The sequence below is a fragment of the Papaver somniferum genome, chromosome 3, assembly GCF_003573695.1.
Source record: "Papaver somniferum cultivar HN1 chromosome 3, ASM357369v1, whole genome shotgun sequence".
Classification (NCBI taxonomy): Eukaryota; Viridiplantae; Streptophyta; class Magnoliopsida; order Ranunculales; family Papaveraceae; genus Papaver; species Papaver somniferum.
The window spans coordinates 18,739,504-18,754,053 of NC_039360.1; the positions used below are offsets into that span (position 1 = coordinate 18,739,504).

At 37.6% G+C, this 14,550-nt stretch overlaps 1 protein-coding gene across 1 annotated transcript; it reads right to left on the bottom strand.

Moving 5' to 3' along the window:
• Positions 1-8,011: 8,011 nt before the first annotated feature.
• LOC113359093 (peroxidase 60-like) lies at positions 8,012-9,303 on the bottom strand. Its single transcript, XM_026602781.1, has 4 exons — positions 9,172-9,303; positions 8,837-9,016; positions 8,590-8,755; positions 8,012-8,433 (listed from the first exon to the last, which is right to left on the bottom strand). The coding sequence occupies exons 1-4, from the start codon at positions 9,301-9,303 to the stop codon at positions 8,012-8,014; spliced, it is 900 nt and encodes a 299-aa protein (XP_026458566.1).
• Between the last annotated feature and the right edge of the window lie 5,247 nt (positions 9,304-14,550).

Here is a 14,550-nt window from a genome sequence, read left to right on the forward strand (position 1 = left end):
TGAACATACATATCTCTTAGCTACTTGATGATATTCTCTGATTACAAAATACTGTACATGGTGGATGAAGTTTTAACCTATAAATTGCTAAATTTAGGTGGGAAGAAGATGCCATGCATAGTAACCCTCTGACAATAGGAATAAACACGAATAATAATCAACCCCATTTGGGTGTTTTGACTTATCCCATATATGTCCATGTACAAAAATAAAGTCAATTGGCTTTTAATTAGAAGACTATTCCTTCTCCTGAAGGATAGTAGGATTGCATCAAAAAAAGAAAAAAAGATAAAAAAGAACAATAGTAGGAATATATTTGAAGTTTTGACTAACTTGGTGCTTTATATAAGTCGTATCTTATACACTACAGCTTCTTCTTCACGGAAACCACCACAACAGCTCACCAATCCTTTCACATCTCTATCCTGTCACTTGTATGTATGTGAGGTGGGCAAGGGGTTTGACTAAATTACAAATCACTCTCAAGCTAAAACAGTCCTATACCGAACCCGGACCGGTACCGGATCTACCTCACCCCATGCACACCAAAGTGTTAGAAACCTCTATGTTCAATCCGATTATTGATACTGAGCAGAATTCCGTTTGGCCAGCTGAATTTTGAATTTTTTTTCCTAACCGACTTGGCGAAAATATTTCCATTTGAAAAGCCTTCAAGGCAAATATTCTATGATCTAGATCACAGTAAAAATAGGAAAAGAACTAATGAAAAGTATCAGAGTTAATGGTGATTTTTATGACAATGCATTTGGTGAGAAAAATTTACAAGATAGAGACATGGAAATTCTTGTCGTTTTGGAGATCATGTCTATACTTTGAGATCAGATACATGGAAAGCTTAACAAACCGGTTGTTCCAAGTTTCTTTATGGAAATATATAGATCTCTCGGTTTTCCTTTTAACGGAGCACTTCCATCACTACTACCCAAGAACTAGTTATTGGATGCGGAAAAAACCACTACGGTATTTTGAAAATGGCGAGATACTATTCAAAAAGGACATGGTGTTGTCTTTCTTTGACCCAAAGAAAAAGTACATATTCTTTATTTTGATCGGTAAAGGGTTTTGGTGCTTGACAAGTTTTGAACGGATAAAAGTATAGATTTGAAATGGATGACTTTGATTTTCTATGGAGGTAGAAAATAGTTATTTGGAAACACCTAGTTTCAGTTCACTCGGGTGCTTACGTAGGAAAATACAGAAAAGGACCACAAAATTACTGAGAAGTTCAAGCCGCCGAAATTCGCTCTTTTCAGTACGTATGGTATTCCGTTTGTAGAACATAACGAGCATATAATTTTTCCGATACTGATGATCAACAAATTAGTTTATAGTGAGCCTTCAAACCATTATTAACGAGTTCTTGCGTACTAAAATCTATAGTCTGGTTGGTCGAAGAGATACACAGCTTCAACACAATTTCAAAATATGTAACTTCGGTTCAGGAAAGCTAACTCTGTAGTTGCAGAAAATCCAACAACTAACACCCTTTCATATTCTCCACAGATCTAAGTATATCTCATAATCAGAATAAAGATTAAAGTACTAAAATAGTAAAATGGACACAAGGATTTTTACATGGTTCGATCATTGTGATCTACATCCATGGTTCTTCACTAGTGATTGTTGTAATTACATGCATATTATATTTAGAATCTCCATTAATGAGTATTTGGAGCTCTCTAGATTTAGTTTTTGGTGAAGAAGATGATAAAGAAAATAAAGTCTCTCTCTACAAAGTGTGTACCCTCTCCAAAATATGTCTCTCTTTTCTCCTTCGTGCCTTTCTCTTTATATAGGTGTTTACATAGTGGATGGCAGCTAACATGTAGTGGGGTACATCTGATATTTCCCCTATTTTCGGATCTGGCGTGCGTTATTCTCGCACACTCACGTTGGTTGTCCTCGCACGTGCTCTTCATTGTCGAACGACTCTTCATGCTTTTAATGTGACTTTGTGATGTCATCTTTGGTATCCTTTGTGCGATCGGTTTCGCTTGGTAATGATGTGACAACTTCGCATAGAATTAAGAGGTGCGATATTTCGCCCCTACATTTTTCCTCTTTTTTCTTGAATATTGCTTGAAGAGCGGTCTTGAAGAAAAAACCCGCCTTGTTGTAGCTGTTTGAGGAACGAGCGAAAGAATACTGGACTTGAAAAGTACGTACTTTCCTCTATTCTTTTATGAAGTTCCGAAGCTTTGAGAAGTATATATGAAGTACCAATTCTTGAAATATGAGAAGTATGAAGTATCCTTGAAGAAATATAAGAAATATCCGTCCTTGAAATATAAGAAACATTGCGAATCAATCATGCGAAGTTATTGTTGTTGTTGATCACAAGTTCTTCATGGAACTATTCATTGTTTTCAATTTTGCCTCTGCATACTCGGCGTTGGAGTAGTTGAGATGATGCTGAGCTTGAGTGTTTGGTCTTGCAAAGATGATGCTTCATTGGTTATTGATGAACTGTTGTATGTGGTTTCTATAACATGTCTTCTATTTCTCTTACTCCATTGTTGGTGAGGATTCTTGTTATTCATGAATGAGCGTCTTCTTTGGAAATGATTCTGACCGAGAAGATAAAGAACACAAGAAAACGTTTTCTTGTTAATCCATAGTTGCCTCTATTCTTTATCTATGAGGGGAGAATCCTTGAGAAAGTGTTGGATGAAATGTGTATGTTTATGAAATGCTTATGCGATGCTTATGCCATGAAATGCTTATGCGATGCATATGCCATGAAATTTGTATGTGATGCTTATGCCATGAAATTTGTATGGATGATTATGCCATGAAATGCTCATCTATTGTTGATGTAATGTATAGATAATGTTTTTGTCACTTAGCTTATTTTGCTGCACTAATGTTGATGTTACTTCAAATTGCTTCCATTCTTCATTTCTTTGGCTTTGTCTTTAGTATAAGCGTTCATCTTTGCGCATTTATTGTTTCTCGCATACTCTTGCTTGTGTTTCGTCTTTCTCACCTTTGTTCTTTGTCCATCTTTAGCTCATTGTAACGCATTGTATTGTTTCTTCTCTTCCTTATTCCTACACTATTAGAATCGCACAATAATAATATAATCACAATATATAGGTCTTTGTGTTTCTAGTGTGGTGTTATTTTACCTCCCTATGTAGAGGTCTTATTTTGCTTCTATTTGGTCGGGCGGCAAAATCGCAGGCGGTCTTTACCCTTTCAAGTAATGACCCATTGATCTTGCCTTATCATCTCTTGTATTTTTTCCTCTGCATGATGTTTCTCATGTGACAATGCGACAGGCCTAGATACTCTCGTGAGTAGAAGCCCCGTGACATTGCCGCCGTCTTTTGACACAATTCAGCTCTCTAATGGAGGGTGTCGTCCTTATCATCCCCATGGATTCCCCTTCAAGGAAGCTTACCTCTACCGGGTTAAGGTTGGCTCCTCCCATCCAGTAATACAACAACCAGTTGATTTTGCAGTCTTTTATACCTCCACCGATAAGGTTTATGGTTACGAGACCGCACCCTAAGTGGGGTTTCTTCGGACCGAGTGCATCATAGTCAGGACTTGTCAAGAATGGCAAGGTACGCTCCAGACGTCCCGGGCACTCTTGATTCAACCGTGTACCTCGGCGCCCTGATCGAGTTTCTGCACTCCTTAGGAAAGATCTTATTACCTTAATCTTGCGATTTAGGTGTCTCTCCTGGATGGGCTTTTTCGTTTTTTCTCACTGCTAATCTCCATGACTCAAGTTCCAGGGTCGATGTAGCTTTTATCTTCACACTGTGAAGCTGAAAAAAAGAAGAGCAAAAATTAATGGGTCCGTGGAGAATCAATAGCGCGAAGTCAAACTCCTTGTCTTTGCTCTTAGCCAACTGTGCTGATTCCTGTTCGTGAATGAGTGGTACTATTTGCATTTGGTATGCTAGTGTTGTCACGCTTTGTATAAACTTTGTCTTCGTCCTTTCTTCTTCTTCTCCTGTTTCTTAGGTTAATAAAATCAGATCACTCCTCAGTAGTCAGTCCTGTCTCTTGATTGCCGATGTTGTTCAACAAAATTGATGGATTTTTTACTTCACCTTTGGTCCTTATTCTCGTTCTTTGGTGTGGTCGCCTTTGCGAATTTATAATGAAATCCGCTGCCGATTCCTTATGGTTGCTTTCGTGAGATGTACTTTACTGCCATTGATGCTGCTCCTTTACCTCTCTCTTTTTCCTGTTCTTCTTTGGGAGACTGATTTGCATTTCCCTGTTCTCAAAGATAATAGATGATAAGATAAGTTAAAGTTTGTCTGCTAAGTGTTTGTGATCCGTTGTAGCTTCCTTCATTCTGGTGGTTCGTGCCTCCTTTCCGCTTTACCTCTTCTTTATTAGTCTTTCTAATTCTTCTAATTGATTTCCAGTTGTGATGATGAACGTATTCGCGCTGTAACTTTCGTTCAACTCCTGGCTTATGCGATTACCTAGCTCCTTCTCTTTGCTTTCGTGAACATCTTACTATGCGGCATCATTATGCGAAGTAATCATTGCTTTAGCTGTATGGTACTGAACTCCATGCCTCTTTCGCTCCGACTTCACCTGTTCGTCAATCCTGATTCTCTGTCTCCTTTTATTCGCCTGCATTCACCCTTGATTATTATTTGGTCTCCCTTCGTTGATTTGATTGGTGCGAACTGAAGAGACTTGTACTTCATCTCCTTCAAAGCAATTGTTATCAGGCTGTGTTGCATTCAAGTTTTCTTGTACGATTTTATTGTTCTATCCGGTCCTCTTCATTTCTTCTTTTGTCTTTCTCTCCTATTTTAGATACTTCAATGTATCCTCTTGTCTCTGTCAAAGTAAAATATTTTAAGAGAAAAAAGAAAATTCATTAGTGATTGCTGCTGCCTTGTATGACGTTGGTGGATCAAATATTTGCTCCAAATATTTTCCCTGTACGTCTGCGTCTTTGAAGTTTACTTCTTTTGCCGTTGATATCTCGCCCTTAGCTGTCTAAGTATGAGAAGCTTTGTCTTCGCCCAAGGATATTTCTTCACCTAAATTGTTTTTGTTCGCATGGATCGAGCCTTGTCGCTTAAGCCCATTGATTTCTTTCTCTCGCCTTTGTCTTTGCAGGGTGCGAATTCTTTCTCATTTGCTGTGGCTGTTCCTATTTAAACCGTTGTTTGATGTCCTCTCCTTTTTCCTTCGCACCTGCAAAACTTCCTCCCATGCTAACTTCCTTACCTGTCAACATCTTTGCTCCATATGATTCTTCGCATGAGGCTTACCCTTGCTTTTGGTTTTTTAGGTATATGAAGCTCGTCTTTGCCTGAGAATTTATCTGCACCTTAGCTGTTGTGTTCGCCTGGTCCAATTTCATCCTTGAATTTCCCTGTCTTACACGACCTAGCTCATCATGTCGCCTCTCAACGTTTCCAACTGCTGATACGATCACTCTTTGTCAATTGCTGGAGACCAGGTAATTTTTTCATCGTTGCTTTCTTCTATGCGTCTTTTTTCTTCATGTTCGCCCTTTGCCAAGGGATTTCCTCGCGCTATGAACCTGTGGAGCTCGCGCTGCCATGATATTTCCAGTTCCTGCGAAGCATCCTCCCATACCAATTTCTTCACCCGTGCATCTTATTGACCTGTACTTCTTGTTTACCTGTGCAAAGACGACCGCACAAAGCATATTTCTCTCGTCCTTCCGTGCGCCCTTTACTGCACGCTTAGGAATATATCGTCTTATGGTGTTGAACGGACTTGAGTTTTCGTCCACACCTGCTCTTTTTCTTCTTGTAATATGCTGCATCTTATTCCTTCTCTCTTTGTATTCTTCGCGTAGATGACCAAATTCTTTTTCACCTTTGTTTGCTGTAAGCTAACGAATCAAATGGGTGAGACATAAACATATTTTAGATAATCAATGGGTGAATACTTCTCACAGGAAAAATCCCAATCAGCTGAAATTTTTTAGATATTCAGTGTATTTTAAATCGACCGTATTGGTTTGTAAAACTAGACTTGGATGATGCAAATCCTTGAACAAAACTCGTTTTGGTGTAAGATTACATTTGAGAATCAAATTTCTATGAAGAACAAAGCTTATTTGTGACGTGTTTTTTTTTTTTTTTTGTAAAACAAGATTTGTTACTGTAAATCAAATTAATAATCAAATTAATTTTGTGAAGAAGAAAGCTTAATAATCAAATTAATTTTCCCGAAAATTCCGGATGTAAACAATTAAGCATAAAACAAGATAGATTGGTAAGAGATTTGTCCTTCTGAGGCTGATAGCTGATGTCGATTCAGCTGATTTTCATTCTGGTTGCACTTCCTTGGTAGTCACTCACGTAGCTTTGCATCTTCGTCTTTTTCTTTTACTTTCTTAAACTGCTTTCTATGTTTGCCGCTTGAAGACACAATTTCTCCATTAAATCTTCCACTTCTGACCTCAAAATTTATAGACCGAGTTGTATCCAAACATCACCAGTTGCTAATTCCTTTGAATTTTCCTCAAACCAATAATAAGCAGGTGGTGTTTCTAGCGCCAAAAATGTAGTTGCAAGAAATCTCACAATTAACACCCCTTCATATTCTTCATAAATCTAAGTATATTTCATAACCAAAATAAAGATTAAAGTGCTAAAATAATAAAATGTATACAAAGATTTTTACATGGTTCGATCATTGTAATTTACATCCATGGTTCTTCACTAGTGATTGTTATAATTATATGAATATTACGTTTAGAATCTTCATTAATGAGTATTTGGATCTCTCTAGATCTAGTTTTTGGGGAAGAAGATGATAAAGAAAATAAAGTCTCTCTCTACAAAGTGTGTACCCTCTCCAAAATATGTCTCTCTTTTCTCTCTCCTGCCTTTCTCTTTATATAAGTGTTTACACAGTGGATGACATCTAACATTTAGTGAGGTACAGCTAATATTTCTCCTATTTTCGGATCTGACGTGCGTTATTCTCGCACACTCACGTTGGTTGTTCTCGAACGTGCTCTTCATTGTCGCACGACTCTTCATGCTTTTAGTGTGACTTTCTGATGTCATCTTTGGTATCCATTGTGTGATCGGCTTCGCTTGGTAATGAAGTGACAACTTCGCATAAAATTAAGAGGTGCGATATTTCGCCCCTACAAACTCAGTGTACTTAGTTCATTATAGTTATTATAGCTCAGCTAGCGTCGAGTTTTGAGCAGGTTTTGTTACTAACCACATGACAGTACCACCTAAGTTCATTATAGTTATCTAACTACTAACCACATGACAGTATCACCTAAGTTCATTATAGTTTTCTTTTCTAGCGTTGTTGCTACCTTGTCTGTACCACCTAAGTTCATACACCAACGCTGGTAAGGCGTTTAACACAGCAAGATATGTATGCTAGTACTAATTACGTACTCTCTACACTGTCATGTAGACGAAATTGGCATGCCACGAGATGCGTTTATTTATCTATTACTATTATAAAGCCAACTCCCCTTGGGCACTGTTGAGCTACAGTAACTGAAGCCGTAAGATTTGAAAATCCAAAATTGTCCCTGTTTTTACAGTTTATGAGATATGTTACAAGAAATTATTCGTGGGTACCATCGTAATTTAAGCTTAAATTTATACTTTAACTTCTGAACATCTGAACTTCACACGTGATGGGGAGAGAGTAAAGAGAAATTACTTTGTTGTATTCTTTACAAATCAGTTTGATGCATAAACGCTGTGGAGTATGCCACATGGGATCTAAAAACTTTTTCAATAGTGTCAGGCTTTCTCCACTAACTTAAGTTGGCACGGGCTATATTGAATCATCACCTTTCATGGCACGTGCGTTAGTTCTTGTAATTTATAATGTAAGAAGACATTTTAGTTACATATATATATATATATCTGTACACACATCTTTCACACTTATCAGAAGAAAACTAGTGGAAGCAATTCAACTATCACAATATTTTTTATTTTTTGGTACTATCACAATTTGCTTATATAAGACGGGCGGTAATGGTAAATCAGCTAGTATTAGGAGAGCTACATTTGAGTCGAGTCTGCCCATCAGTACCGGTGCGTACGCCGATGCCACCCATCTTTACCATGGATTTACCAAAAAGATTAAGAAAAGTGTCTCCATCGTTGGCCATTATGGTGACAACGTCTGTTGTAGATGGATCCAGTGCTAGTTTTTGATCAATTTCTAGGATACCTCTGTTTGAACGTATCTCTTGGTAAAACGAATTATCAACGACATTGGAACTTGAAGGGTTTTGGTCCAAGTTGACGACATCGCCTTCGTTATTTGTAGACTCTGGACACTGAGACTTCAGAGTCTCGACGAAAGCAGGGTCCATTGAGGGATCTGCACTTCCGGTGCCACCAAAATTCCAAAGACGATTTCGGAAAATATTACAGTGGGCAACTCCGACAGTGTGACTACCTAATAACACACAAGAAAAAGAATCAATTTTACTGTGTCAGGTGGTTGCATGTTGCATCTATATAGTTCACAACACAAATAAAACTAAGGCGTTGAAACTTATTTGCCACAATGTTCGATCCGTGATAAATGTATCAGTTTGAGTGTTGTAATTACCAAGTAGTACAATCATGTCAGTGTCGGAAAGTCCCTTGTTAACAAAGAACTCGATAGCATTAGAGACCGGAATTTGAGGACCTGGGAGATCGACGTTAGCTTGTTCAGAGGTAAGACCATCCCTCCTTCCTGTTTCTACTTCATATCGTGCATTAGATCCTCCGCCCTATGTATATATACATAGGGCTATTTATTTGAGAAATGAAAAATTCATAGCTTGTGGAGTGGAGACAGTCAAATTACTTACCAAGGCAACAGCGTCCCTGGTTGCCATGATACTAATATCCGCACAAGAGACAATTCCTGGGCAAGCTTGTTCTAGTGCAGTTTTTGCTTTGTCGATTATTTCAAAGCCTCTTATATTTAGGTTCGCGACTGCCTTTTTTTCGCTTGTATCTCCATCAAGAAGTAATGACGCATCACATCCCTTAAACCGGCATAAACAATAATAGGTTATAAATATGAAAAACACCAAAGTGATCCCAAAATTAATTATTTGAAAAGCTAAACATCATTTTAGGTTCAGTTCCTATAAAAAGAAAGTAGTACGCACTAGCTAAGATCATTGAGATAAACACTCACAGTAACAAAGCAGTCATGGAATTGCATGCGAAGAAGTGCAGCGACAATAGAATGGTCACTAGCGAAACTTTCATTAACAACTTTGTTGACAATTGATTCAACATCTTCATAATCCCATTTTTCTTTATACATCCTATTTTTAGTTGACCATAACAGGCTTCCATGTCGAGTAGTAAAACTAGCCCTACTGCTACTGCTACCAAAATATTGTTTTTCATTTTTACTTTGAACTGAGCTGAACTTTAGATATCGATATCGAATAAAACTGCACCAAAGTGATACGAAACGAACTTGGTTTGAATGATAAAGTTTTGCAACTATCTCTTGTCATTCATAGCATTCCAAATATCTTTATCCTGGATTAGTTTAAATTATTGTGAAGTGGACAAGGTAAACATAACAAGTTATCGCAAAGTTGAATTTAACTGAATTTGCTATTACGTATATACGGTTCACTTCAAAACCAACAAACTTCTAACTGTGAAAGCTCTTTTACTTTTATTTTTGGTAGGAAAATTATCGAAATGATGTTCTGAACTTTTCATCCCGATTAAAAAAATTACTCCACTGGGAGTAGCATTAATACACACCGCTTAATTGGGGTACCGAAAATTAATTAGGGACCTCACACTAGAAGATATAAAAAGGTCACCCAAATCTAATTTCAATATTCCCTTATCCAAATATTTTAGGTAATGGCTAATCTATTCTTATTTAATTAGTGATAATCATATCTAATTAGTGTTAATCTTACTTAATTTAATTTTAACCTTTTTTTTCTAAATTTTTTGTTTGCAATTTTTTTTTCTTTTTCCTTTTCTCGCCCAAATTTGTATAAAAAATCGTCATGGTGGTAAAGTGTTTCGTTGACGACCCTTAAAAGTCGTTACTATTTCAAAAACGACCCTCAAGAGTCGTCATTGTTTCATTGACGACCCTCAAGAGTCGTCATTATTTCATTGACAACCCTCAAAAGTCGTTAATGTTCCAAGAACGACCATCAAAAGTCGTCAATGTTTCAATGACGACTGTAAACAATCGTTAATGCATATAAAAGGGTCGTTATCTTCTCCGAAGAGTTATTAATGGCGGAAATACATTAAAGAGTCGTAATAGTGTTGAATAAGACCATGACGACCCTTTGGTGTCTTCCCGCAATTAATGACTCTTCGAAGAAGATAACGACCCTTTTATATGCATTAAGGATTCTTTCCAATGACGACTCTAGTGGGTCGTTTTGAAACATTAACGACTCTTGAAGGTCGTCAATGAAACAATGACGACTCTTGAGGGTCATTTTTGGAATATTAACGACTCTTGAGGGTCGTCAATGAAACACTTCTCTACCATGACGATTTTTTATACAAATCTGGACAAAAAAAAATAGAAAATAACAAATAAAAAAATTAAAACTAAAAAAGGCAAATAAATAAAAAATGAAAAAATAAATATTAATAGGTTGACACGAGTCACAATCCTAAAAGTTCGGATAATCTAGTCTTTTCATTGTATTTAGACACCCCTTATCCTCTTCCCATGAGTGGGGATAGGAATCTAGGTCCCCTAATTAGTTTTCAGGCCCCCAATTCAGCCATGTTAATACATTGTCATCTCCTACGAAATCCGACTATTTGCGAAACAAAGCACCTATGGCTAATACTTAATATACACTGCAGATAGAATGGCATATTTGAACTATTCGCCGTCTGATATGATGTAATGAATTTGTCATATATACATTTGAATAGTTCCCGACACAGATTATAAGGATTTGTTATGTATATATTTGACAGTTGCGTTTCAATATATTAGCCCTTCGAGACCCTGTAAGCCTCTTTAACGAATAGGACATGAACTTCTCTTTCCACGAAATGCAACTAGTACACTTTTTCACTCATGAGTCGTTTTCAGCAATCCATTCACTACTAAGTCAGTGGAAAACTCATGGCGATTTTTGTGTTCTTAATTACTGTTTCCAGGAAATGGTCTAGGAAAGTCGGAATACTTTTCTAAGTAATTAATAGAGAATTACGATTTGTTACTCAACAAGACAACAACTACAACTTAGCGGTTCATTCCCATTCGATCTTGAGGTAGCACCTATGCATGGTCTCTATGAGATATATTAATTTAACTAGTTTAAGTCTTTTAAACGCTCGCAACTCTGCCATAGTTTGTGATAGTATATTAGTATGTACTCACTAAGCGCTTCACCGACTGAGCAAACAACAAAATTCATCTTACAAGATTCTGCTGGAGCTGTATTCATGAAAGGCCAAAATGGGACGCCAACAAGAAGAATTGGTATAAAGGTGGTGGTAGGTGTCCAACGCTCAATCAAGAGTACTAATAAAGTGTTCGATCAGAAGGGAATAGGAGGAAAACCATAAATGGAAGAAAAAAAAGAACTTACAGTAACAATTCGTGTAGTATTATAAATTCACTATGCAGTACTAGGGGTATACTGGTGGTACCAGGGGTATACTGGTCCTATGTTGTAACAACAATCATTGATTTACCAAGTGCTCGTGTATACAAACTATATATCAAAAGCTATGTACTAATCACTTAGATATACAGTTAATGAAGCACTAACTTAATAGTAATAAGTAGGGTTCTATTCTCTGCAATGTAAGAGAAGCTTAAAGGTCGTAATAGAGAGAATTTGGCGAGGAAACGGGCAGTGTGTTATTAATTATTTCATCTTACAAGAACTGAGTGTTACAAGGCTATATATATAGCCGAGCTACACAAAGAGAAAGCCACGTTGAGGACGAACGTGTCATTATAAGGATTATCTTTAATCCTTAATGCTTAATGCTTAAGTAATATCATCCTTATATTCATTCGGTGGATGGAGCTGGAGGACTTATGAGAGGTTTCTCGATTCTTTCCAGGTGGTGAAAATGGTGGGCCACATAGTGATAGATATATAACACTTTCTCTTGGACCACCATTTTTAAGAATGTTGCCTCGCTAAATTTTACCAGTAAAAAATTCAGTGGGACAAAATCTAGTCGAAGGAAAAAGAGTATAACATCAGTATCTTCAAAGTGATGATGGTAGTCACACATTTTCTCCCGTCGCCGTAATCGTGTCAGGAAAAACATTTAGGAAAAACCTGAACTTGGAGGGAGCTTGATCACCGCCATGAAATGCTTTCTCTGTCAAAGTTGCGTCAGGAAAACCATTTAGGACAAAACCCGAGCTTAGAAAGAGGGTGGTCGCTGCCACAAAATATTTTCTTTGACAAGATTTATGCCAGGAAAACCACTTGGGATAAAACCTTAGCGCCGAGAAATACTTCCACCATAAAAATTGCGTTAGGAAAACCACTTGGGGACAAAACCTGAACGCTTGTGCCAGGAAAACCACTTGGGACAAAACCTGACCACAAAAATTCAGAATAATGCCGACGTCGAAGAGCATGTTGCCTCGTTAAAAACCTCGTCTGGAAAACCACGTGGGACAAAACCAGACCAAAGGAAAAGAGTACAACGGACGTCGCCCAATGACAATGCTGGATACGCATATGCTGCCTCGTTAAAATTTTGACAAGAAAAACCCCTCGGGACAAAACCTTGATGAAGGAAAAAGAGTACAGCGCGTTTAAGCTCAGCCAAATATTCTACGAGTTTACTCCCCCTGAAGCATGACTTCTTAAAGTGGTTGGTGGTGTGGACATTTTACAGCCTTTAGAAAAAACTTCTTTACTAAGTTCAGTTTATGGAGGATTGACTGCCAGATTTTGCGCCGGGTGAACATTCACCATTGTACACCTCGCATTTAAATCCTCAGTCCATTACACACCAATTTATTTTCTTTTTAACTTCAGGCATAACCATGAAAGGTATTTTGTAAACTCATAAATACCGTAGAATCAATTTCAGCATCTAAAAGTGTAACCTGCAAAACAAAAGTTAGAAAACACAAGATAATGCATGCATTATATCCATATATGGTACTTCTGGACCATAGATTTAACGCATGTATCAGAAAGATCGATCACTTCCGAGTAATGGTGCTAATTTAGAAGCACGGTAAGTATTACGAGTATCAAAAATAGATACTCTGGTATATACAGGAAAATTTTATTATGCTAGCATGTCCTCGAACTTCAGGTCGAGCAAATATTTCGATTTCAGTGAGATCTCAAAAATCTAGTTCAAGCGTGGATTTTAGCGCTACTAAGGGTTCTTTCAGAAGCCAAAATGATATCATCATTTCATCCGGATTTTAACCATATACCAAGAACATAAAATACACAAGGATTGTTCATCAAATTTCTCCTCTCCAGGATGGTGATTATGACTAAATTTCAAACCTAACGTAAATCACAAAGTCAGATGGCTTCCTGGTATAGGAAAAGTCGAATCCTTCAAAGTCTCAAAAATAATCACAAAGTAAGATGCAATTAGAGTCCTTCAGAGACTACCACGCTAAGGTGCATCAATATTAGGAGAATACCTTTAGTTTTGCAGAACCAATCCTGGGGTTCAGCAGGAAACCCTCAATCGCACTTAAAGCGATAATACTATTCTCTCTGCGCTTAATCTCAAACACCAACCTGTAATTTTTAGGCCTCACAATTTTACGGTGTGAGTCGGATCCGATCTTTTGCGCGTTTTGGAGATATTCCATCCTCTGTCTTAGTTTGAGGAAATAGATGATATGCCTACCAATCACAATGTCGATGTTCCTCTGCAGAGGGGTACACAACCACTATTGTAAACAGTAATCGACAATTATATATAATATAACACATTCTCTAGTGCATGCACATTCATGAAAATTTCATAGACCGGTACCAGCGCCACTTCAGGGGCATTATGATATCCTCATTTTAATGAGGTATAAGCTTAGAGAATGTGGGTCATATTTTGATAGTCTCCACGAGCACTATCTGTAGTCTCTCTTCAAGAGCACTACATATTGGAAAAATGATTGGACTCTCTTTTAAGAGGCATATATGAGGCAGTTATGCAGGCCTCAAGCGTGTTTTAACACACGACTTCGTCACTGCGAGATGCATGATTTAACCTGCTGAGACAACTTCCCGTGTCTGCATCCTCAAGCAAGTGACCAACAATATTTCCCAGAGCTACTGCAGTTATTTGTTTTAATCATGAGTAATCTCCAACACCTCAATTACATCCAATATCTTGGTGTGAGAAAACAAAGAAGATTTCTCACGCCAGTTCTACCGGCAGCCAAACTTTGTTTGATCATGATAATTACTTAATCAGATAACCTGTTGAATTGTCGACATTGCTTACTACAACCTTTAGGTGGTGTCTGTCATCTTTATGACTTCAAGAGAAAAGTCCTTAAATTTGTCGACATAGTACGTGCCATCTTCAGGTGGCAGTCTTTCTCCCT